The following is a 25,464-nucleotide window of genomic DNA, read 5'->3' as shown; positions in this document are numbered from 1 at the left end:
CTATTTACTATTTGCTTTGCGACAAATGCCCTTTCTCATTTTACTCGTTCCACTTATTCCTGTCCCTGCTAGTGTTCTGAATAGGAATGGCTGTTGTATTCGCATCAGCAATATCGTAAAGACTGATCAGCTGTGGAAGACTTAGCGGCTTTGAGTGGTACAACGATCCACACCAACGATCCAGTGATCCGTCGTCGTGTTCACCAGGAAAAATGCTCTCCACCTCCTGAGAGAAGAGCTGAATTCTGAGGGCAGATAGAAGCAGCAGCTTCTGCTGCCTCTTTCTTTTTTCCTGTTTCTTCTCCTTCTGTCACACCCTGGCCAACTGGTGGTTTGTTGGAGAAGAGACAGAAAGTGCACACCGATGAGAACGGTCCAAACTAGGACCAAGAAGAGAACCAGACGAACGGTTCCAGCGAAATCTGCTGGGAAGGTTCAGGATATCCTCATGGAGAAGAAGAGAAGAGAGAAGCTTCTGAAAAGGAGAAGTGAGAAAGGCAGCACCAGGCCTGGAGGCAGGCATCATTCCGGGCCATTTGTAAAATGAAGAGGATGGACTAGATGAGCTCTGAGGTCCTTTGAGGACTTCGCTCTATCAGCCCATGAGAAGCAGGTGAGGGCAAAGGAACAGAGGAGAGTCGTCAGGTGAAGACATGCAGAGATCAAGGAGAATGAAAAGAGGGAGGAGGCCAGCGGACTTCGCCGTAACAAGAGAACTGGGAATCTTGGAGAGAGCCGTTCAGTGCTTAGAAAACTGGGGCAGTGACTGAACGGCTCTTTCTAGGAACTTGAGAGAAAGGAAGAGTTAAGTGAAGAGTTCTTAAGGATGGGAGAAACCTGAGTGTGTTTGTTGGTGTAACCAAGAACTAATACAGGTACAGAGTCCGTGAGCACGCCGACCGGGCATAAATTCTCCGAGTGGGAGAGGGTGGCAGCCATTTTCTAGGAAAATCATGACGGTATGTAACATCCCATCTTGGAGAGACAGCAGAACGTGCCCAGCCATTCTAGAACTGGTTTCAGACTGCTAACCACGTGATTAGGAAGGGCAGAAGCTAGCTGCACCCGTGGACCTGGAACTAGAGGCCCTTTCAGAGGCCTGAGCTGGCTGCCCTCTCTCTGTTCGACTCCACGGCTAATGATATCTAGTAAGAGATGACGCTGTACGGCGGGGAAGCCGCCTCCCCTTTCAAGCCTGCACGCGGTCTCACAGAAATGGCTCTCTAGCTTTGTGCTTCTGGGGTTGTTCTTTTCTGTTTTAAGCAAAGGGGTTCACGCTTCTAAGCGTAAGAGCTTTGAAAGGGCCAGATGCGCCAGTGCCACAGGCTCTGGGTTCGATAGCCAGCTCAGCATCAACCTTCAGGGCGTCAGGAGTTGAGACAGACTCTCATTTGGTGGTGATACTCATTTGGACAACGACCCAAACTTGGCAGGCTCAAGGCTACGTAGAAATTGTGCCAAGCGAGAGCCCGCTCTTCCCACAAGATTGGGGCGGCATCAGGAAGCGTGCCCCCATGTTGCTGGGGGAGGGGGAGGAATATCTGGACTTCTGTTTTCATTTTATCTTCCAAGGAAGTAAACGAATTGATGTAAAGTGGTTAAAAGGATGCCGGCGAGGCGAAAACAACCAGTAAGAGCTCCTGAACGCCACGGGCTACCTTAGAATCCAGCAGGGGAAATAAAGCCTGCCAAGGGCGGGAAGACTAAGGCAGAGAAACTCGATGCATAGACAGGAAGGAGGCGGTAAATAGGGAGCCATCGGAGGTGAGAGTGGGAGTGATCTGACAAAAACTTTCCCACAAGCCTGCATTCCGGCTTCCCCCTTAGCAATGTGCTGCTCAATTAAGTTCTGAGCCTTTGGCTGGCAATGCTCCTCGGTCACCCCGCGATTCTGGCATCATCTGAATCCTAAAGCTCATGGGCATGGGACTCCCTCCCACTGCTGGAGACCAACAGCCCACACCTGGGTGGAGCTGGCAAAAACGGGAGAGGAGAGGTTTGGTTCCCCTCAAGTTCTCGGGTCTCTTGGGGTTCTGCAACAGTTTGGCCTAGTCTAGCTTCCAGCTTTGAGGGAGAATGGAAGATGGCAAGCCCACGTTAGGTGGCTGAAGGGAGAATAAGAGGGGGAAGAAGCTGGCATGAGAGGGGCTGGCAGTCTCCCTTAGGCCCCCTTCTCTCTCAGTCAGGCTGAATTTGAGCTCATTCACTCTGTATTGTCTGGTAGGAGCTTTCCTACGCATGCTTCCTCCGCTTCCTGGTTTCTTCACTGCTTACTACGGGAGTTCATGGTGGAACTGGCACTTGAGGATAAGGAAGTCAAGCGGTGGCTCTAAAGCTTGGGTTCCTCCTTTCCCCGTTAATGATTAACCAGCAGAAACTCAGTTTGAACCCGAAGATCACAGCCTTAGATAGGCTTCAACCTTTCGTACTGAAGGGAGCAGATCATATTTGAGCGAGCAGATAGAGCTCAGTATCGCCTCTCTCGGGGGAGGGCAGAGTGGCGATCTCTGGCTCCTTTCCCTTGGAGAAGGTGGGGCAAGGTGGGGCCGAAGAGGCTGGAGATGTTCTGCCTCCCTCTGAGCCACACAAGGCCACCTTTATGCTGCAGGTGGAGAGCAGGCCTCCCTCCACTGGCAGCGGGCTGCCTATACCTTTGTCTCCAACGTAGCCTCGACTTATCCGAGACCCTGGCCCGAGGGTCCTCTTTGCCACTGCCCCGGAATTTCACCCATGGCTGGTCTCTCAGACAGTGTATGACATCATCACTTCTGCTCAGTGCCCAGTCTGCTTTTAGCTGCAGTGACAGGGCTGCCTGCTGTACTACCACTCCCCAGCAGGGGGATCCAAAGACTGCTGAATCGATCGATCAATCAATCAATGACCAATTAAATGATCTGTTTAAGTGTGGAAGCAAAGAGGGGGAAAGTAGATCTTCCTTAATTAAGCATATTTACTGTACCGAGCCGTGGATAAAAAGAAGAAGCCGCCTCCGAGGAGTTTACATGTTACGGGGGGAAACACTGCACAGACACACACATCAGTGCACCCAAGAAAACCTGGGGAAAGAAAGAAACAACTGGTAGAGGGCCCGGGAGGAGAAGGAGGCAAAGCCCTCAGAAGGAGATGGCCTGTGAGCTGAGCTTCAAGGGAAACTAGGGCCAGACTGGGAAAGGCTTTCACTGCCAAATGGAAAAGTTGAAGATTTTCCCTCTTGACTAGAGTGGACCCCTTTGGCAGTTTGGTGAAGCCAATGGATCCTTCCTCAGAAGGAAGCTTTGGTGTCTCCATTCATCATGGAAGGACGTTGGTGAAAATCCAAATGTCAAATTTTGTTTTCTTCCCTTCCAAGATGGCGAGCTTCTTAAAGTAGAGCACGATCAGATTTGAACTTGCGGAGGAGCATTGGGGGAGCCGTGTGGATGATGGATTGGGGAGGATCAGGGAGACCAATTAGGAGACTATTCTAGAGGGGGATGAAGGGGAGGAAAGAAAGGCCAAGGCTTGGCGGCTGAGTCAATAGAGAGACTGGAGGTGAGAGCCAGCAAGGAGCTAAGGAGGACTCCACCAGAGAATCCAAGTAGAAAGTGTCCTCAGAGGTCATCTCACACACACACACACACACACACACACCCAGCCTAAGCCTGAAGTGAAAAGGGTGATGAAGCAAACAGAGCGCCAGGTCTGGAGTCAGGAACACCCAAGTTCAAATCTGATGTCAGATAGTAACTGTGTGATCCTGGGCAAGTCACTTCACCTCTGTTTGCCTTAATCCACTGGAGAAGGAAATGGCAAATTCACTCCAGTATCTCTGCCAAGAAAACCCCATGGACAGTATTGGTGGGCCACAGTCCACAACTGAACAACAAGCCCCAAAAGATCCCGCCCCACTCACAGGTGGAGAGCCCTGATTATAAGGGATGTTTTTCCTTTTGTCTCAATTGGCCTCTCTGCAATGTCTACCTACGTTTTCCAGTTCTGCCTTTGAGGTCCAGAAGAAGGTGGCTAACTTTGGCTCTACACGCTGCTTCTCCGAATATTTGAAAATAGCCACCAGACCCCCTTTCCCACTCCAAGTCTTCCTTGCTCCAAGCTAAACGGGCTAACCATCCCCCTACCCGAAAACCGGTATCATTACAGACTTGACAAACGGCCAAGGCCAGACCTCAGAGGCATCCCCTCCCCCGGGACACGGATCCGCCAATCGTTATTCTTGACACTCTATCAATTCTCAGTCCATCTCGTCCACAAGGAGAGACTTTGCCACATGTTTGGCTCTAAGCTAGGTAGCCAATGTTCATCCCTTATCTCTCTATCTGCCACTCCAGGATGCCAGCTAAAGAAAGGCATTAGGCGAGCCTGGCAGGTCCTGTTCTTATGAAGCTTGACTCACTTCCTGTGCCCGCTGTTCCCCTTTGAAGTGCTCACAAGCCATCCCTTTGATGATGAGCTAGAAGTTTTCCAAGGCCGCAGGCCTGCAGTCTTACAGACTCTTTGAAAACGGGCATGTTTCCCTTTCTGTGGTATTACGACACCCTTCTGTCCTCTGTGAGTTTTCAAAGAACACTGACAGCGACTCAGTGATCACGTCAGGTCGCCCTTTGGGGTTCCTCGTGTGTGCTCCAGTTAGGCCTGCAGATGAGCTCCCTGAAGGCAGCTAGAGGCTACACATGATTCTCAAGGCCTGGGCCGCCCTCCATCTTTGCTTGGGAAGAAGAGACATGGCACGGCCACCACACCTGCCCAGAAGTGCTGGAGGCCTCGTGTCGATGGAAGGGGGAAGTCAGGCAGGCAGTAGTAGTCTTGCCTTGTCTTTGGCCTGCCGCTGTGGTCAGCAGGCAGCCAGAAGCTAGGGAAGCTCTCTCATCGAAGCTGTGGTGGTTCTTGTCCTGGCCTAAGCCAGCCCACTCTGCCCCTCTTAAGACCTGAGGCTTTCTGAAATTCCTCCCAAGTGGCCTGCCTTGAGCCAGGCCCATGGGCACTGAGTGTTTGGCTTTCTGGAGGGGATCCAGCCTGGCCTCAGCTTTCAGAGGCCCCCTTGAGTAGGCAGAGCCTACTTACAAACGTTAGCACTGCAGGCTCGATTGTCTTCTCCGACCCAAGACAGAAAATGGCTCCTGGTGGTGGTGTGGCACTGCTACGCGAGCCCAGGTAGCCAAGGAGAAAGAACATGCCAGAGGCAAATAAGCCACCTGACCCTTCCTGCCCTTGGGCAGCCTCCCTGCTCCCTGCTGTGTGGGCTACAAGCATTATCGACAGGGGGTGTTCTGCTCTCTGACATGCTTGTGGAGTGAGAATCTTGTCTATGGAAAGTTCTCAAACATACTGGAAGGGTACTGACTTGTGATGCTTCCCTGGTAAAAATAGGACTTCCTATCAGAGGCTGCATAATGTGCAGAGCCCTGAATCCAGAGGCAGGAAGGCCCAAGTTCAAATCCCACCTCGGGTTCTCATCTGTAAAATGGGCATCGACAATAGCACCTCTCTGCCTGGACCGTCGTGAGGTCCGAATGAGATAACATTTGTCAAATGCCTAGCACGGTGCCCGGCACGAGGGAGGTCCTGAATAAATGTCTGTTGCCTTCCTTCCAGAAGGAGCCTGGAAAGATTTGGGATCTGGGTCACATGGCTAGCAAAGTACACTTGTCCACACTGTGTGGTTCGTGGCGATAAACGAATTGGATTTGCACCGAGTAATTACAAGTCTGCCTTTTTGCTGCCCCAACTTCACAGTCCTTATCAGTGGAACAGCAGCAGCTGCGCTCCCACGGCCCAGTGGGTCTGAATCCCAGGCCAAATAGGATACCGTTCGGGGCAGTTTCAGCCTTGGAAATCGTTATTTCAGCGATAAGAGCCCCAATCCGCACTGTCTGTGCTGGGGAGAGCAGGGAGGCTTCGACGGGACTGAATAGGAGGGCCACAGATGACCTGGGAGTCGCCACGTTCGCGGTATGTGCCACGCGCCGAGAAAAGAACCTCGGCCAACCTCGGGCAGCACTCAGAAGAGAAAAACAGGGGCTGGATGGCCCACGGAGAGGCACGATACAATTCGGTCTTCCTGAAAGCGGAGCTGGACCCAGATGCACAGACAAGGCCATTGCATCAGCTTCTGGGAGCCGTTCCTCAAGACGGGGCTCTTCTCTGGCTCACACGTGCACATCTGGGCACTGCTCTGGAGCCATGGCCGTCATAAGCAGAAGTGTTTTCATGTCCCCTACGTAGCCCACGTAGCCCTGCGATCCGAGCTTAACCCTTGTCTGTGGGAAGCTTGCAAAGAAGCAGCTGGCCCTGCCCATCCACATAGTTACTCAGAAATGAATAGAGGACATCGATCCACCTCGAGATCTGTGTTTACATTTACTGTGCCAGCAGAGAGCTCTCACTGCGTCCCCCAGTGCCTAGCACAGTGCCTGGCACACAGTAGACGCCGAAGAAACGTTTCAGGGGAGGGACACATTTGGAAATGAAGGGGATACCAATAAAGAGAAGAAACTCTCCACCTGCTCCTCCTTATCTTCCCTGCCAGGCCTGTGCTAGAATAGGCTCGGGAAAGTGGTTGTGCCCATTTACACCTTGGAAATTGGCAGACGCTATAAATCGGGGTTTGGCCGGCTGCCACACTGCTTGGTGCCTCTCTGCTCCAGGGCTCGGGAAAGCAATGGGAAGCCAGAAGTCTTTTTAAGGACACCAGAACGGGGAGCTAGGATGTTGGGAAACGTAGCGCTCATTCCCTTCCTATCCGCATCACTGTCTTGCTGAGTGACTTCCTTGGGGTATTGCAGGAGGCACTGGCGGAAGGCTGGCTCCCTCCAGAAGACCCCGCAGCACACTGACTCCCCTTAAGATGTGAGATGTAGCTTCTGTCCCCCTCCTGCCCGCACTCTGACAGGCGCATTGGGCCCTCCCTACTCAGCAGGCTCTTTCCTGGAGGTTGACGCTATCCGCTTTCATTGGCTGAAGCCTCAGAGCCGTATCCCATCTCCCAAGGCCAGTGGGCCTCCCTTCTCAAGGAGTTCAGGATTTGGGCTGACAGTCTTACTCCCTGTTAGCTCTACTGGTGGCCCTTCAGGAAATCTGCCCTCCCAGTTCATCAGCCTCTCAAACTGCCACGATGAACTCCTTCGTCCCGCTTTACTATCGCACAGGTCCGGCGTGGCCTCGAGCTCGGCACGTGGAGGGAGACGCGGAGAAGCACGAGGACCTGGCGTTGGTGAAGAACGCCACAGATGACAAGAGTCTACCTAGGAGCAAGCTTCATGAGGAGAAGACATTTTGGGATGGGGATGGGTCCCGTGCTCCAGCAGATCCCCCAATGGGTCAAACAACCCGTGTGACCCTGCGTCCGTGAGGGCTCATGACCTGCAAGGCGGCCCCTTGCAGCAAAAGAATCCGATGGCCACCCTCGGCATCGCTGAAATGCTATGGAAGAGCCAGATGAGGAAGTCCTTTCTCTAGCTTGGGGACTCCGGCTTATGGAGTAGAGAATGACTCGGGAGCTTCTGGGAAAAGCCTAGGGCCACGCGTGCCTGTTCTACTGTTGGCTGGTCGATGTGCTCGAAAGGAAATTCTTTCTCACCCGTTCTGAGGATGCCGGCGGCTTTGGCTGACTTGGTTTCTCCCATCCTCTCCCCCCCACTCTCCTAACTGGCCACCACGGACGACCCTGAGTCCAGAAGAAGGAGAACTTCTTTTGCTTTGCAATAACACAGATCGTGTCCAGGGGTCCTCTAGGTTTGCCTGGGACGGTGGATTTGGGCTAGAAGGGACTCCCTCGTCTGTTGGGGGGACGAGGACGCCGGGGCCCAGAGAGAGAGGAGGCTCAGGCTTACGTGGCGATGGGGTAGACATGGAAAAAGAAATTCTCCTTAATCTGAAAAGGGTCAAACGAACACGTGTAACAGAGGCCTGAAACTCGAGCTAAGTAAGGGGCCAGTAAGACGATGCCCCAGAAGCCCTAAGTGCTGAGTCCAGGCCACCAGGCACCCTCCTACATCACAAAGTGTCCTGAGCCTGATCAGGCATGATGCTGAGTCACTGACAGTGACTGCTAAAAGGCTGTGGCTAGTAGAGAAGGGGCCTTGGCCCTGGACACAGGCACATGTTAGCCACATAAGAAGCGAACAGCTTTTCAAGCCCTTCCCTTCCTTCTTAGAACCAATACTGTGCATGGGTGCCAAGGCAGAAGAGTGGTAAGGGCTGGGGGGGGGGAGTGACCTGCCTAAAGTCACACAGCTAGGAAGTGTCTGAGGTCAAATTCGAACCCAGGACCTCCTCTCTCTAAGCCACTGAGCCCCCCGGCTGCCCCCCTCTTTGGCCTGCCCTTTGAAAGGCCCATCTTCACGAAAGCTGGAGCCCGATGAACATCAAGAGGCAAAGCCAAAAGCAATGGCTGGAACTGACAGATGCTCAAAAGAAAAAAATCTTCCGAATCGGTCCACCGTTTTCAGACTTGGAAGGATCTATTTGCCTTCGGAGTCCCTCGACCTCTTCAAGCAGGCATGGAATGCCCACTTGCTTGAGGGGTGGGGGTGGGGTGGGGGGTTGGAGGACCTCCAGTCTGGGAAGATTCAGTGAAATTCAAGGAGCCCCGTCTTCCCTGCTGCCCAGATGAGCCACGCTTCCCATTTTAACATGCTAAATAGCATTGCTGTGTCAGCAAACAAACGGCGCAACTTCCTGTTCCGAAACGAATCGGGAGCCTAGAATTCGAGTGTCTGCAGCGCAGGCAGGCACAGAACCCGGGCTGGGGAGGGGTCAGCGACCACGTGAGCCCGGGGTGAGCTGGGCCGTCTCGCCCGGTCTTATTCCGAGTCGGGCAACTGAAATTCTCCATCTCTTTTCAGATGGTCCCATCTCTTTACAGCCCCTGCATCTTTGGCATGACCTAGGCTAGTCTTTCCTGGCCCTCTCCTGGGCCCCCCCCCCCACTGGGGAATCGGTTCGGCTCTGTCCTTTTGAATCCGTACACGCTGGTGGACCACCGACCACGTGTGGCCCAAACCCAGACATCGATCGCCCCCACCAGCCAAATACTTTGCTCCCATTTCAGCCTGCCAGACTGGGGGAAGTCCTGAAACTCTGCTACCAGTCAGCCAGCGTTTATGAAGCATCTGCTGTGTACCAGGCACTGTGGGGGTACAAGAAGAGGCAGAAGACAGTTTCTGCCCTCCAAGATGGGAGGGGGTTTGAGTGACAACACACTGAAGGAAGCTGAACGGTACCAGGGAAGGAAGGTGCCCAGCCCGGGGCGGAGGTGGGGAGGGGGCATGACGCAGCCCAGCTCAGGGAGCAGAAGCTGGTGGGAGAGGAAGAGATGGCCGGCCTGGGAGTCGGCCCTCTTGAGATGGAGCCTTTGGGCGGAGTTCCTGGCTCTGCTCTCCAATCAGAGGGGCAGAAGGGGCCAAGGGAGCCCAAGGCTGATACAACCTCAAAGGATGAGGAGTTTCCTGGGGGCTTGAGGAAGACCAGCCGCAAATGGGGCAGCCAGGTGGGAAGAGGGGATTCAGTTACCGTGGAGACCAACGATTAGCAAATGATTGCTTAGAGTTAAATGAGTGAACCAGGCCAGCAAGGTGGGTCTTAATCCGATTTTCCTGTTGCTTGGCATGGAGACTGTAGAGACAACCAGAGGTTGAACCACAGGTTCAAGAGTATAGCTCCAATCCAAGGAAGGGGACTGTCAGAACAGAGGATTCTGGGAATGGCGGTCCAGGGCTCAGGGCCTAGATCTGACTCAGCCAAAATGCAGTGGGTTCATTCGCTACACGTTTATCGGGTGCCTATTGTGTGGAAGAAGGGACTGTGCTAAATGATACAAAGTCCAAACTAAACTGAAGTCACTCTGGCCCTTGGGGAGCTTAGAAACAGATAAAAGATATACAGCCCGAACTGGGGCAACTACAAAGTATCTGATTTCTCTTGAGTCCTTGTGGCCCGCTCTTCAGCCAGGCGATTCCACAACTTGTCGTTCCTTCTCAAGCCCATTCGAGGACTTTGCCTTCCCCTCCCCAGAGGAAGACGTCCCTCAGAGTTCACTAACAACCCCAGGAAGATGGAGGCTATTCCCCGAGAGCTCCCTCTTCCCTTCACGTCCCCCCAGACATAACTCGACTATGGGGCCCGTCATTCACCCCAGTCTCTGATGGAGAAACAGCCCTGCTACTCGCCAAGGCGATCCCCTCCTCCTTAGAAGAACGGACCGAACTGAGAGCAGGTTGACAGAACTCGCTGCAGCTCGAGGTCCCCTTAAAGCCCTTTGCATTTCGAGTTTGATTTTTCAGCTCCAAGTTCTGTCCCTCTCGTAATAAGAAGGAAGGGAGCCTGCAGCCGGCGTTAGCAGAGAAGGGGGGAGAGAGGGAGAGTCTGCGTGAGTCTGTCCCGTCCTTCCACTCTCGGCTCTTCCTAACCCTCCCGGAGAAAGCAGGAAGAGCAAAGCCCGTCCTGAACATGAATCAGAGTTTGCCGAGCCTCCTCGACCTCACTCTCAGCCACGGCTTCTCCGTGTGGAAGTGGGCGGCGGGTTTCGTCGCGAGTCCTCTGCAGCCGTGGTGGGCCGCGGTGCCCGTGGAAACATTCCTACAAGCCTTCCCAGGTGCACTTGGAACCTCGGGCATAATTTCTCAGGACACAATAATATTCTCTCATATCCATATGCTACAACACGTCTCCCCCACTGTCCATTCAATGGACAACCTCCCAGTTTCCAAACCTCAGAACTGTCAGAAGTATTTTTGCAGGGAGCAGCTGGGTGGCTCCGTGGATGGAGAGCCAGGCCTAGCGACAGGAGGTCCTGGGTTCAAATCTGGCCTCGGACACTTCCCAGCTGGGTGACCCTGGGCAGGTCACTGAACCCCCATGGCCCAGCCCTGACCACTCTTCTGCCTTGGAGCCAACACACAGTGTTGATTCTAAGGCGGAAGGGGAGGGTTTAAAAAAAGCGAAGTAGTTTTGTACAGATGAGTTCTTTCTTCCTTCTTTCCCCCTTTTGGGGTCCAGATCTACCAGCGGTATCAATTTAACCCTGAACGTTCGCAGCTTAGTTCCAGATTGCTTTCCAGAATATCTAGACCAGATCGTAGCTCCGCCAATAGGACATGAATTCCTCTAGCATTTGTCATTGTCATTTTTTGGTCAACTTTGCAAATCTGAGGGCTATGAGGTGGCCCCTCAGAGTGGCTCCAATGTACATTCCTGATTGGAGCATTTTTGAATATGGCTCCTGCTGGTTTGGCCATCTTCCTCTGGAAACGGCTGAGAGCATTTGTCTCTTGAGAAGAGCTCTTCTTCAGATAAATACAAGTCGGTCCATCTGACATCTCATAAAGAAGTTTTCATCAGCAAAACTCGCCGCAAAGGATCCTCCCCCACCAGTTTATTGCTTCTCCTGATTAACATTTTGTGTAATCAAAATCGTCCATTTTACCCCCGGTCAACCTTTCTATCTCTTGCTTGGCCACAACAGCTTCCTCAACCCACAGATCTCATGGGTAACTTTTTTCTTGCCCCCCCCCACCTTATTTACGATGTGACCCTTTATGTCTAAGTCATGTAACCATTTGGAGCTTGGCTTGGTATGACGTGTCAGACATTGGTCTATACCAGTTTACCCAGTCGTTTTGGTCAAATCGTGAGTTCTTGACCCAATGATTAAGATCTGTGCATTTGTTAAACACGAGGCTGCTTTGCTCATCTCTTTCTGGACATCGTGTACCTAATCCGTTCCACTGACCGATCTCGCTTCTTACCTAGTATTAAACAGTTTGGATGATTGTGGCTTGGCAGTCTAGACCCGATATTTCTAGGTCTCCTTCCTTAGCACTTTGTAGAAATGAATTCCCTTGATATACTTGATGCTGTTTTTCTCTCAATGAATTTTGTTATTACTTGATTGATTGGCATGGAATTGGTTTAGGGAGTATTGTCAGTTTTAACATATTGGCTTGCCCTATCCAGGAGCAGTGAGTATTTCTCCCATCATTTAGATCCACCTTTATTTGCACAGTGTTTTCACTGTATTCACGTCCAGAAAGTAGCCTCCCTCTTCTTCCTCACCTCCTCTAGTCAGTTGGAATGTTCTCTCTCTTTCTGCTGGATTCTGCTGGCTACAGAAAGTCAGATTCTTTATGTGAGTTGATCTATCCCACAGCTTTGCTGAAGGAATTGTTTCATTTAGCTTTTTCGCTTGACTTTCTAGGGTTCTGACGGTAAACCATCATAACATCCACAACAACGATAACCTTGTCTCTTCTTTGCCTATACTTATTCCTTCCGTTTCTTTTTCTTCTTAGGGCTCTAACTGAATAGCAATGGCGACACTGGGCGTACTTCCTTTACTCATGATCTTATTGGAAAGGCTGTAGCTTACCTCCATTGTCTCTTGGGTTTTGGTGATAAATACTATTTAGCATTTTGGAGGCACCGAGGTGGCTCAGTGGATGGAGCACTGGGCCTGTATTCAGGAAGACCTGTTTTCAAATCCAGCTTCTGACACTGTTTAGCACTTAACCTCTGTCTGCCTTAATCTGTTGGTGATGGAGATGGCAAAGCACTCCAGTATCTTTGCCAAGAAATCCCCACGGACAGGGATAAAAGATACACAAACATGTGATCTAGCCATCTGTAGAGATACTGATAGTTAGCTATGGCTAATAGCCGTCCCGCGATTAATGAACAATTAAAGGATATGAATAAACAATGCTCAAACACTGCAAAGTATTCACAGTCAAGTGATAATATGCTTCAAATCACGAATGATAAGAAAAATGCAAATCAAAAGCACTCTCACACTCTGAAGACTGGAAAAATGACCCCAAATGATAACAATCCAATGTTGGACGGGTTGACGGATAATCGGTCCCCGTATATATTGTTGGGGCAGCTGTGAGAGGGTACAACTATATGGGGAAGCAACTTGGAATTATGCAAATGTCCGTATCCTTTAAGCTAGAAAGGAAACAACTGATGAGAAAAAACTTCCCATATAATCCAAAATACTTACAGCAATACTTTTTTAGGTAACTTTTTGAATAACTACGTGCTGGAAACAAAGTAGGGACCGGCTGAGTAAATCGTGGCACGCCAGTGTAACGGAATCTTACTCTTTTGGAGGAAGTGGTCATGTTTGAAGAATACGGAAAAACATGGAAAGATCGCTATGAACTGATGCAGAGGGAAGTCAGCAGAACCAAGAAAACAACACACGTAGTAACTACAACAGAAATAGAAAGAAGTAGCACACATGCACGCACAAATCAAAAGCAACTGTAACAAAATCTATACTTGCTCGTAGGCCCAGCGTGAAGAGATACGAGAGAACGCTCTGACCTGCCCCTTTGTACAGGTGGGAGGTTCACAAGAATCATATATTTGGCACCTGTTTGGGGGCTTTTTCAGTCCCCTGATCGGGTGTGCTGACTTTTTTTTTTCCTCTCTCAAAAATAGTATCTAGGGGCAGCTGGGGAGCTCAGTGGAGTGAGAGTCAGGCCTAGAGACGGGAGGTCCTGGGTTCAAACCCGGCCTCAGCCACTTCCCAGCTGTGTGACCCTGGGCAAGTCACTTGACCCCCATGGCCCACCCTTACCACTCTTCCACCTATGAGAAAATACACCGAAGTACAAGGGTTTAAAAAAAATAGTATCTATCACCTGGGATAGCCAGAAAAAGAGAAGCACATGTGACTGACATTACGGTGATGCGGGAAACAGAAGACGTCGCTAAAAAGCTTTCATTATATAAAAAATAACTGAAGTCTAAATAACTTAATTCTAAAGAATGGGTGGGTCAAAGAACAAATCAGAGGAACTATCAGTAATTTGACCACAAATGACAGCAACGAGCATAGCATAATTTTATGCTACATCTGATGTAGTTATTAGGGAAAGATTAACATCTCTAAACGTCTTCCTCCATAAGAGGGGAAAAGAACATAGCGATGTGCAACTAATAAAGCCTTAATAAAAACACTAACAAAGGCAGCTGGGTGGCTCAGTAGATGGAGACCCAGACCTAGAGACAGAAGGTCCTGGGTTCAAATCTAGCCTCCAACACTTCCTAGCTGTGTGGCCCTGGGCAAGTCACTGAACCCCCATGGCCTACCTGCCTACGCTAGAAGGTAAGAGTTTAAAAAAAAAACCAACAAACCAAATTCAATTTTGATTCACTAACCTAATTAAACACCCAAATAGATCCCTTGAAAACAAAAGGAGAGCTTAATAAAATCAAAAAAAGAAAAATTAAATTTACCCCCAAATCAGTTATCTCTTTTGAAAAAAAAAAATAAGCCGCCATTAACTAATTTGGTTTTTTTTTTTAAAACGCTCACCTTCCGTCTTAGAATCACTACTGTGTATTGGTTCTGAGGCAGAATAGAGGGAAGGCCTAGGCTATGGGGGTTAACTGACTTGCCCAGGGTCACACAGCTAAGAAGTGTTTGAGGCCGAATTTGAACCCAGAACCTCCTGTCTCTAGGCCTGACTCTCTATCCACTGAGCCACTTAGCTGCTCCCCCCCAAATTCATTTGAAAGAAGTTTCTCCTCAGAGCAGTGACTGATTTTGGTCTTGTATTTGCATCCCTAGTTCTCAGAACAGTAGTTGACACATAGGAAAAAAAACACCTAGAAGTGCTTTTTTTCTAAACCCTTCACTTCTGTGTATCGGCTCCTTGGTGGGAGAGTGGTAAGGGTGGGCCATGGGGGTCAAGTGACTTGCCCAGGGTCACCCAGCTGGGAAGTGTCTGAGGCTGGATTTGAACCCAGGACCTCCGGTCTCTGGGCCTGGCTCTCCATCCACTGAGTCACCCAGCTGCTCCTAGCAAGTGCTTTTTGAAAAATAATTAGTGAATGGCCTAAGGAGCCTGGGAGTTTCCTGCTCCAGAGACTCATTTCCTCTAAGAAGGAGTGAGACTGCCCTTGGGAATGTAGGCCGAGGGAATGAGGGCACTCCACAGGTCTCTATTGCTGTGCAAGCCAATACACTCTTCTGAGCGAGTGTGCCGAAGTAGCAAGCGAGGAAGGGAAACACACTAGACCTACCTGAAAGATGCTGAATCACTGCTGACTGTCCCTTCTCTCTAACTGCAGGGCAAATTTCCTTTCGCTGAGGGTTCGGGGGCCTGTGAGTGCACTCTGTTCCCATTTGGAGCCTGAGCCACTGGGCCAGATGGCATTAAAGGGGCCCACGACTGGGGTTGTGGGAGTAGGAAGAGCAGTGTTCCATGCAGGGCCCCTTGCCAAGGAGCCTTTGCTCGCCTCACCACCCCCTGCCTTCCTCCCTTTCCACCAAGCCACCTTGCATCTCTCGGGTTCCAGTCTCTTGGCCAGGATGCCTGCAGGAGAAAGCCAGGCCTGTGGGCCCCATGCCCCATCCTCCTGGTCAACTCCGACTCCTGCTGATCCACTCTGATCTGGACGGGCTGCAGCTGGGGCCAGGATAGTCTTGGTGGAGTCTACGTATACGCGGCTGGCGTAACGAGACCTGATGCCCTTCCTCGGGCATGGGACCTCTCCAGGCAGCTAGGCTACCGGTCATTCATTCCTGGCCATCCTGGACCTCCGCAGCTGGAATGAAAGCGGCCACACTGCCCCGCGGGCAATTCCAGCTGCCCCTCCAACCACATGATAGCACTCATTCCTCTGCAGCATTAGTTCATCTGCTCCCAGCTCTCGAGGTAGAACCACCTGGGTTTAGAGCTCAGGCAGGTGCAGCCAGGAGAGGAGGGCTCGCCAGGAGGTCAAACTGGGGCAGAGGGGGGACTAGGAGCTCTCCATGGTGCCTTTAGAGCAGTCGAGGCAGGATGAAGGAACCATGGGTTTCAAGCTGAAAGGGACCTTGGAGATCCTCCATTCTAATCTCCTCCTTTTATAGAGGAGGAGACTGAGGCACAGAGAGGCGAAACTACTCAGTATGAAGTGACAAAGCTGGGATTTGAACTGAGATCCTTTAGCTCCCAAGCCCTTCCCACTGTGAGAGCATGACATAATCCGATAAAAAGAGAACGCTAACACTCAGAAGGGACTCGGGCCAACAAGGGAAACTAAGGACAACAATGAGGTGTGTGTTTTTCAAGCTCTGTTGGCAGAAAAAAGGAGGCTCAAGGAAGGACAGAAGCTTGGCTTAGAGTAGATGGGATGATGGGAACTACCAAGAGAGAGAATGCAGAGCTGCTTCCTCCCGATCTGGAGAAGGGCCTTGAAAGACAAAGGAGCGGGATGAAGAGGCCACCAGAGAGATGCTCCCTCCGACAAACAAGGGCATTCTGAGGGAACACCTCGTGCTGCAGCAATTGACCAACCACTTGGCCCCTGTGAACTGCATTCTCCAGTACTAGAAGACCTGACATTTGCAGTTGCAAAGCCACAGTGCCGCAAGACTGGAGACAGCCCAATGGCCCACTTTTCCAGAGAGAAGAGAACCAGAGGCCGCCCCTGAGCTTGACTTTGACCTCGGTCCAAATTCTCTGCTAGATCACTGAAGGTCAGACGGCTGGCAAACAGCTAGAAAGGGACGTGACGAGGCCAACAAAACCAGTACGGCCTCCTGGAGGCCAACGTCACTTCCTTTTCTGAAAGGGCTGGTAGATGAGTGACATGCTATGGATGTAGTTGATCTGGCTCGCCAAAGGTTTTAGCCACGCATCTATTCTTGTGGGGAAGACGGAGCTTGTCTCCTGCCCTCTAACCTCACCCATCCGACTTCCAGACATCTCAAACTGGATGCCCAGTAACAGGTTTTTTAAAAAACCCTCACCTTCTGTCTTAGAGTCAATACTGTGTATTGGTGGCAAGGCAGCAGGGTGGTAAGGGTTTGGCAATGGGAGTTAAGTGACTTGGCCAGGGTCACCCAGCTGGGAAGTGTCTGAGGCTAGAATTGAACTCAGGACCTCCCATCTCCAGGCCTGGCCTTCTAACCACTGACCAGCTAGCTGCCCTCTGTACAATAACATCTTCATCTCAAAGTGTCCAAAACAGAATTCTTCTTTCTCCTTAAACCCTGCCTTCCCCATTACTGTAGAGGGCATCCCCACCCTCCTCGTCCCTCAGGCTGGCAATCTAGTTGTCATCCTGGACTCCTCACCTTCTCTCACCTCCCGCCCCCCCATATCCAAACCTGTTGATCGCACCATTGTAGCATCTCTCCTCCAGCACTGCCCCCACCCTGGTGCAGGTCCTCATCCCCTCTCTCGCTGCAAAAGCCTTCAAGTCAACTTGCCTGCCTCCAGGCTCTCCCCACAGTAGTTTTTCTCCATTCAGTCACCAAGTAATTATCCTGAAGCATGGATCTGATTAAGCTACCCTTCCCCCACTCAGTAAACCCTAGGCGCTTCCTCTGGCCTTCAAGGCCAAATACAAAAGGCTGTGCATGGTCTTCAAAGTCCTTCCGAACCCAGCCCTTTCCAGTCTTCTCATGCCTAACCCCGACACATACCCTTCCATCCAGTGACATTGGCTTCTTGGCTCTTCCACAAACAAGACTCTCCATCTCGGAGCTCTGGTCGTCCCCTCTGCCTGAAATGCTTCCCCTCCTCATCTCCCTGGCTTCCTCTAAGTCCCAACTGAAATCCCATCTTCTACAGGAAGCTTTCCTCAACCCCTCTTGATTCCAGGGCTTTCCCACTCTTGATTATTTCCTACTTCCCTACTTCTCTTCTCTTCATCTCTCTGTCTCTGTCTCTCTCCTTTTTGTATCCCCAATGCTTAGCACAGTGCATGGCACTTCCTGAGTGCTTAATAGATGTTTATGATTGACGGAATCTTGGGCTCTATCAAGGAAGGCACAGCTTCAAACAATATGGAAGTTCATAGTAATACTGTAGGTCGACCTCATCCCACCGTATCTCGAACACTTTGTTCAATCTGGCACGCCGTTGTTTAAGGAGGACACGTATAAGCGAGAAGGCTGTAAATGGCCCGGGCCGCCACGACAGAGCAAGGCCTCAAGGCCGTGACCTCTAGAGGATCTATCAGAGGCACTCACAGGGTTACATGGCCCCGGTATCAGGCCTGCTCTGTCTAACGAGAAGGGCACGGCTAGGAACGATGAGGAGGAGTTGCCAAGAGGCCAATTTTGGCTTGCTGTCAGGACAAACTTTATCCCAAAGAGGCAGGGGCTGCTTCAAGCGGCCTTCAGATGACCACTTGTTTGGGTATGTTACAGTGAGGACTGCACTAATTGGTTACTGAGGTCTTTTCCAATAATCACAATAACAACAACAACAACAACAACAACAACAATAATAATTCTCCTCTTCTTCTTCCTCCTCCTTCCCCCTCCTCCTCCTCCTCCTCCATGCCTGCTAGCTAACGTTTTCCATCTTGACATTACTTACATGTGAGAAAGAGCATGCTCTCGTTCATACGGACGGTCTGAGGCTTGATGCCCAAGTCCACACTTGCAGTGTCCAAGCTGCGCTGGTTGGTCTTGGAGTTGTAGCAAGAAGCCGAGCGGCAGTGGTCTCTCAGCCAAACGTAATCGAATCTCATCACCGTGCCCGCATAGCGGAGTTCTGGGAAGGAGACAAAATACTGACAATAGAGATGTTTGTTGGGCAAATCCCGAAATTCCGAGTGTCCACAAAGTAATCCACAAACCCAACTGGAGGTCACCAGAATGAAGATCCTGGAGAACATTTATGGCTGCCCTAAAAACCTGCCTTTTCAAGCTGGCCTGCAGGCAGGAGAAAGGGACTTGCTGGAGCTGAGCCTTACCAAGGGGTCCTTCCAAAACTCCAGGGCCCCGGCCCACGTGGCTCTGGCCTCATGACTCTTCTTCTCGCGCTGCTCTTATACCAGCAAAGGCGCTTTACTGCTTATCGATTTTGAGGGGCCAGACGATACGGCCCTCGACTCGATTCAGCCAGCACGCAGTGAGCTTACGTTTAGATTTTGTTCTGTTGGCCATGGGCTTCCTGGGGGGTGTGGACGGGCCAAAATAGCTGTATGTAGCTCCGTCTGCACATATCCGTATCTGTATAAATCCAGGAAGGTGGGAAGTCACCAGGGATTTCAGTAGGCAAAGGTGAAGAGGGACTGGACAAAGCTGCCCAGGCAGGAAGCCCCACAGACTGCTGTGCTTGGAAAGTCCCCCATGATGCCACTGGGCACGGCAGATGACAGCACAGGATGCTTGGATCACTTTACAGATACTGGGCCCTGGTGGCTGGTTTGGAAACTTCTGTGGCACAGCGCTAATGAGGATGGCCTGAACAGTGCTGCTGGCCCACTGCATACCACAGGCAGAGAGTATCAGTATCCCACCGCTGCCTGCTTCCAATGATGATCCAAAGTAAGGGCCAGGCTCTCAGGGTTAGGTGACTTACCTAGGGAGTATCTGAGGCCACATTTGAACCCGGGTCTTCCCGGTGCCTGGCCTGGTGCTCTGTCCACTATGCTACCTCCCTTCCAATGACCTTAAACTCCTTTCCTAAGGTACTGCCTCCTGCCTGTTAGCCCCCACCCTTTGGTTGCATGAGTATGAGGGGGGCAAGGACTGGAGCTGCTTGGCCATGATTTTTCCTTTTCACACCAGACTCATGTTTGCTGCTCCCCCTACCCTGGTCAGACCATCTCCACTACCCAGTCATGGCCCAACACCTCCTTCAAAACCAGCCTCCAAACACCTGCCTTTAGGGTGCTTCCCTAACTCAGCCTCCATCTCTTTACGGGAATGATGGGCTATTGAGACGCTCTGTTAGTTTATGCCACCCACAAATACTGACCGCCCGCCTATAATGTGTCTATAATGTCTACCTGGTGCAGTCAAGGGCAGAACTCGGTTCAGCTCATTAAACCTTTACGAAGTGCGTGGGGTGGGCCAGGCCCTCTGCAGGACCCCGGGAAGTGGCCCTGCTCTCCAGGAGCTCCTCTTCTATTGGCAGTGATCCGAGACCCCACAGATAAGGAATTCCAGGGGAACTGGGATATGGTGAGAGTGCCGACAAGAGGAAAGCTGTGAGGAAGCACCCAAGAAGAGAGGCCCCAGACTGGAGCTTCGAAAATGTCAAGTGGGTCTGATGAGGAACAGGTGAACTCCAGGCAAGGGGGAAAGCTTAGGTAGGTGCATGGAGCTGGGAGGCAGCACATGGGCTCCGGGTTCGAGTTTGGCTGGAATGTAGAATAATAAAGGCACTGAAATATGCCGTGTGGGACCAAGTTGGAAAGCGAGATTGAAGACAGATTCTGTAGGGCCTTAAAAATCAGGGTGAGGGTTTATATGCGGCTCTAGAGGCAACGAGGAATCCCTGAAGATTCTTGAGCAAGAGAGGGACGTGGTTAGAGAAGTGCCTTAGGAAGCTGTTTCTGGCAGCTGGGTGGAGACTAGATTGGGAAGGAACCGGCTACAGAGAGCTCACTAAGGAGGCCATTACAGCTATCCATGTGAGAGCGGATAAAGGTCTGTGTCTTTAAGAAGTTCACTGGACAAACCAGTAGGTCCAAAATGTGCCATACAGCGGCCACCACGTCCATACTCTAGGGGTGCTGAGCAGAAGGGCAGAAGGCAAGGCTCGGCCATGTGCACTGTGCCCCAAACGCTCACTACGTCGTCATTTGAGACGTGGTGAGGACGAGGGGGCGCTGCAGGCAGAAGTCGGGGGGATACTGAGCTGTCGGCTCCGGTAAGGTAGGGCTCGTGGGAGTAAAGCAGAATCTGAATGGAAAGTCAGGTTGTTGCATGCTTCCTGGATGTGGATCTGTGTACTAGAAGGCAAAGTGAAACAAGTCACTCCTTCTGAGAACTTGTCCTCTATCTTGGGAGAAGAATCCTTCCCTGGCAGCTCCTTCAGAGCAGGAGAAGCGAATGCTCTCCTCCTGCAGAGCTCTCAAGGCCTCCCGTGTTGTCTGCGTAGCACGTAGTCACTTCCTTTGCCTGGCCCTTAGTTTGCACACCGGTGGCAATAACCCTCCTACCTATGAACCCGCAGAGGCCACGTGGGGCGGAGATCGAGACCGGTAAACTGGATTTATGACAGGGCTACCGGGCTGGCCCGCCATTAGGGGAATAATCCAACGCCATTAAAAATGAAAACCTCCCAAACCACACGCTTATCTCCGTGGATGCAGTCACTGCAGGAACACGGCGCTCTTTTCTGCTAAAGCCCAGCAGAGTCGAGGCCTTCTCAATACTGTAAAAAGTATCTCCCTAAAAGCAAAAGCCAGCATCGCGCCATCTGCAAGGGGCGAAACGGGAAGAAGCAAAGACAGCCATTCTCCCCTTTGTTGTCTGATGGAGTACAAGAAAGCCATGAAAGGCATTACTGTGGATGAAGAGCAGGTAAAGCCATCCCTACTTGCTCACTTGCAGAAGGAACACTAAGAAAATCCCAGAGAATCAGCAAAAACGAATTACAGGAGACGATGCGTTCAGCAGAGTTGCGGGCCACAAAATAAACCCTCAGAAATCCACTGCATTCATCCCGAATGCGAGAAGATCCAAGAGGAAGGGAAATCTCATTCTAAATAGCTGCAAAATTCATCAAGGATCTGGGTAGCGTTCTACAAAAAAAGACTTGCATAGCAGTTAAGAAAAAGTCTGGGGGGGGGGGGTGCAACTGGGTGGCTCAGTGGATGGAGAGCCAGGCCCAGAGATGGGAGGTCCTGGGTTCAAATCTGACCTCAGACACTTCCCAGCTGGGTGACCCTGGGCGAGTCCCTTGACCCCCATTGTCTAGCCCTTACCTCTCTTCTGCCTTGGAGCCGATACACAGTATTGACTCCAAGGTGGAAGGTGGGGGTTTATTGAAAAAAAGAAAGAAAGAAAGAAAAAGTCTCGGAAGCAGTCTTCTGAGCAAGTAGACTTTAGTCTCACAGCAGGTCAAATCATCCAAGTCAGGGGTCTGCAGACACACCCGGCCTAATCTGAGACGCTGGGCATCAGCCAGGCCAAGTCTTTACAGACAGAAAGAGGAACTCAAAGAGACTTGTCACTGCCTTCCCCAATAACAGGGGTCTTGTGTTTGGGGCTAAAACTTCACGTCCTGATCCTCTGGGGGTGGCTCGAGGAGAGAGGCTCAGGGTGACGGCGGGGAAATGTCTGTGGTCCCCTTCGCCTCTTCAGTCTCCCGTAGAGTCCTCTCAAAAGCAAGTCTACACGGGGCAAGTCAGTGGCAAAAGTAGGGAGAGGCCTTGCTTCTCTAGGTCTCGGGGGGTCGACAGAGTTACAGTGATTACCTCGTTACTGCTGCAGATTATATAGCATAAGTGTCGAAAGCAGTTATTCAATCTACTCGTGACTGCAGCTATCTCTTACTATTAAGCCAACGATTAGAGTTTGGCCAGATAGTCTGATGACAGCGACGGCGACGACAACACCACCAACACCACCACCAACACCACCAAACCTATAATCGATCTCGTCATACTCAAGATTTGGAGCGCAAAACCGCCCCACTAGCAGGCTGTGAAACTGCCAGGCAAAGCTCAAACCAGAGAAAAGAGACCTGGGAAATGTTTAACAACATAAATAAAAGTATCACATAAATATGCTGATTCGTGGTTTTCTCAGGCAATACACAGCAGCCCAGTTTCTCCGAGGGTTTTCTTACACTGTTGCACACATTCGGTTACAAATCCCCCTTGAAAGGAATAAAGGACAGCTGAGCTATCTGGAGGAATGTTCCCTAATCACGCCTGGGCCTTGCCAAAGTAACAAAAACAACAATAGGCCAGATACCACTTTATACTTTGAATGCCGTACGAGCGAAAGTATCTCGAATTCGATAAAATAATAACAAAATTCATCTTGAGGAACAAAAGACCGAGAATAAACTATAAAAAAGCAACAGTCGCCCAAACCATCTGGTACCGGCTTAAAAAAACGAAAGATAACGAGAACAGAGCAGATAGACCGAACCAGAAACAATGGGCCTCCGTAACTCAGGGTTTGATAAACTTGAGAACAGAGATTAGGGGGAAACTCCCTGCTTGCTAGAACTTCTGGGAAAACGAAAAAGCAGTGTGGCAGAAATGGGGCTTAACCCGCCGCCACATGCATGATGTATTCTATTTGAAAAGGGGCTTCTTTCTGTTTTCTGTTTCTGACATTACTCTGTTATCAAAAAGATCCCTCATCCTCCCCTCCCAGAATCCTCCCCAGTGACAGAGAGCATTTTTGTAGAAAGGGGGGAAAGTCAGTGCCACTAAGACGACAGGGACAGTAGTCTAAAATGCCCCCCAGATGCCCAAAGGGCATGGCCGGCAGTGTTTTCTCTTCTCTCTTCATTCAAGGCCACTTAATGTTTATAAGGCCGCCACGTTTCCTTTGGAGTTTCTGGAATGTCATTCTTTCCATTTACAGCATCGTAATGGCCATATAGATTGTTTCCTTGGCTCTGCTAACGTCACTCTCCATCAGTTCATATAGAGCCCGACATGGTTCTCTGTATCCATCGCCTCCATCATTTCCTACAGTCCAGTGATGTTCCATTGCATCCATATAACTTGTTTGGCCGTTCCCCAGACAATGAGCATGTACTTTGTTTCCACTTCTTATTCATCACCCAAAGTGCTGCTATAAATATCTGGGGCTATGTGGGGACTTTTCCCCTTATCCATAGCTGGCTTCCTTGGGGAATAAGCACAAGTCCAAGTAACAGAGTCTCTGGGACATTCTGGTGACTTTATTTGCATAACTGCAATCTGCTTTCCAAAATGGCTGTACCACGCCACAACTCCCCCGACAATGTATTAGTGCGCCCGTCTTTCCACAGCCCTTCCGAAAGCGACTTGTGCCTTTTTTTGTCATTCTGCCCATTTTCAGAGTGCAAGGTAAAACCTCAGGGCTGGTCTGCTTGCATTTCTTTTCTGACACTTTTTCGTGTGTGGCTTTTATTTTGAGATCGTTCTTGTCCTTGGGCCATCTATCTCCTGAAGACTGGCTGCTAGTCTTGTAGAGATTTGGTCAAGATTCCTGCAGAAATGCCAAATGGAACACTAACAAGGAGACCGCATCAATACATCGCCAAGGTCACACTAGGAATTCAAGGCAGGTTCGGTATTGGGAAAACTATCAACATAATTGACCGACTCCATAACAAAAACAACCACATCATATGATTATTTGATAGATCCAGAAAAAAGCTTCTGACACAATGTGGCGCCCATTCGTTCCCCCCAAATTCACCACATCACGCTGTCAAGGTCCAGAGGGAAAAAGACAAATCTGGATGGGGCTGTGGAAGAACAGGTACATTACTGAACTCTTGGGGCAACGATGAGCTGACTGGCCCGCCCATGCTGGAAAGCCATCTGCAATTGTGTCCAAAAGGCTATTGGACTTGTCGCCACGAGGACGACATTATGAAGTCTGTAACCCCGAAGAGATCAAAGAAGGGAGAAAAGGACTCACATGTATAAAAACCATCTATAGAGCGGATGCTAATCAACCGGGCAACGGCGGAACAAGTTATGGAACATGAACGTAACGGAATACTATTGGACTGGAAGAAACAGCGAAGGGAATGGCTTCAGACACACGGCTGCAAAGTGAAGTCAGCAGAGTCAGGAGGACAATTTGTACAGTGACAAAGATACTACAGGACTTGGGAACTCTGCTCGGCCCGATGATCAACCTCAGATTCCAAAGGCTTCCTGAGAAGACGAGCAGAGTTCCCAAGCAGAGTTCTCTGCCTCTCCAGGCAGAGAAGCGACGGAGGGATCTCAGGAAGGGTCAGCCTGGTGGGTTCCGCTAGATGGTGGATTCAGAAGGGAAGGTACTTAAAACTGCTTCGGGAGTTCCTGTTTGGTTAAAATAAAAGAAATGCAAACGAGAACTTCCTTCCACTCGCTGACTGAGGAAGCTTCATATTTACATCAGTCGGGGTTGTTGGTGATTCCACCAGGAACCTCGCTTTCCAGCGAGCTAGACATTGCCACTCTTCCCTTGGTTGACTTTCAGTAGGCAGGAAGCCTGGAGATTTTTGTTTGTGAAAGAAACCTGGTTTACCACGTATAGATTATTCATGACGATGTGGTTTGAAAGATCTGAAGCATCCCAGTGTTCTGGAGCAAGAACACCCCTCAGGCCCTGGGGCTGCTTTCCTGGATGGCTCTCCAGAGAAAAGGAAAATGTGTCATCCTTCGGTTCTCAGAGAACGGTTACCGTAACACTGTAAACTGTTGAAATGAAACCAAGTTGTCTAAGTACGTGAAAAGCTGAAAGAGCAACTGCAGTGGGCCTTTGTTTCGTGTGGAAAAACAACAGAGAGCTATGTGGGAGGTGGGAGAGGGAGAGGAAGTCGGCACAACTCCTCCAAGGGAAAGGATCTGCCTTTCACTTGGGATCCCCATTTGTAGAGGAGAGCAGTGCACGGAAGGGAGAGTGGGCTGCGGAGGGGCGCGGCAAGCGCAGTCTTAGAGCCAGCTGGAGAACGATGAAGGTTCTGATGTCTGTACATCTCTGATCACTATTTCTAGACAGGCTCGCCACGCTCACTTGCGAGATGCCCATTTCGTTACCAGTGGACAGAGATGACACTG

General features: G+C 50.7%; 1 protein-coding gene across 1 annotated transcript in view; it reads right to left on the bottom strand.

Annotated features, from left to right (window-relative positions):
• Positions 1-25,464, bottom strand: part of TMLHE (trimethyllysine hydroxylase, epsilon) — a 56,971-nt gene that overhangs the window by 11,084 nt on the left and 20,423 nt on the right. The window contains exon 3 of the mRNA XM_044682927.1: positions 18,321-18,497. Coding sequence (XP_044538862.1) covers positions 18,321-18,497 — 177 coding nt within the window. The remainder of the gene's footprint in view (positions 1-18,320; positions 18,498-25,464) is intronic.

Source organism: Gracilinanus agilis, chromosome X, assembly GCF_016433145.1.
Source record: "Gracilinanus agilis isolate LMUSP501 chromosome X, AgileGrace, whole genome shotgun sequence".
NCBI classification, from domain to species: Eukaryota; Metazoa; Chordata; class Mammalia; order Didelphimorphia; family Didelphidae; genus Gracilinanus; species Gracilinanus agilis.
This window is presented reverse-complemented; position numbering and strand designations above follow the sequence as displayed.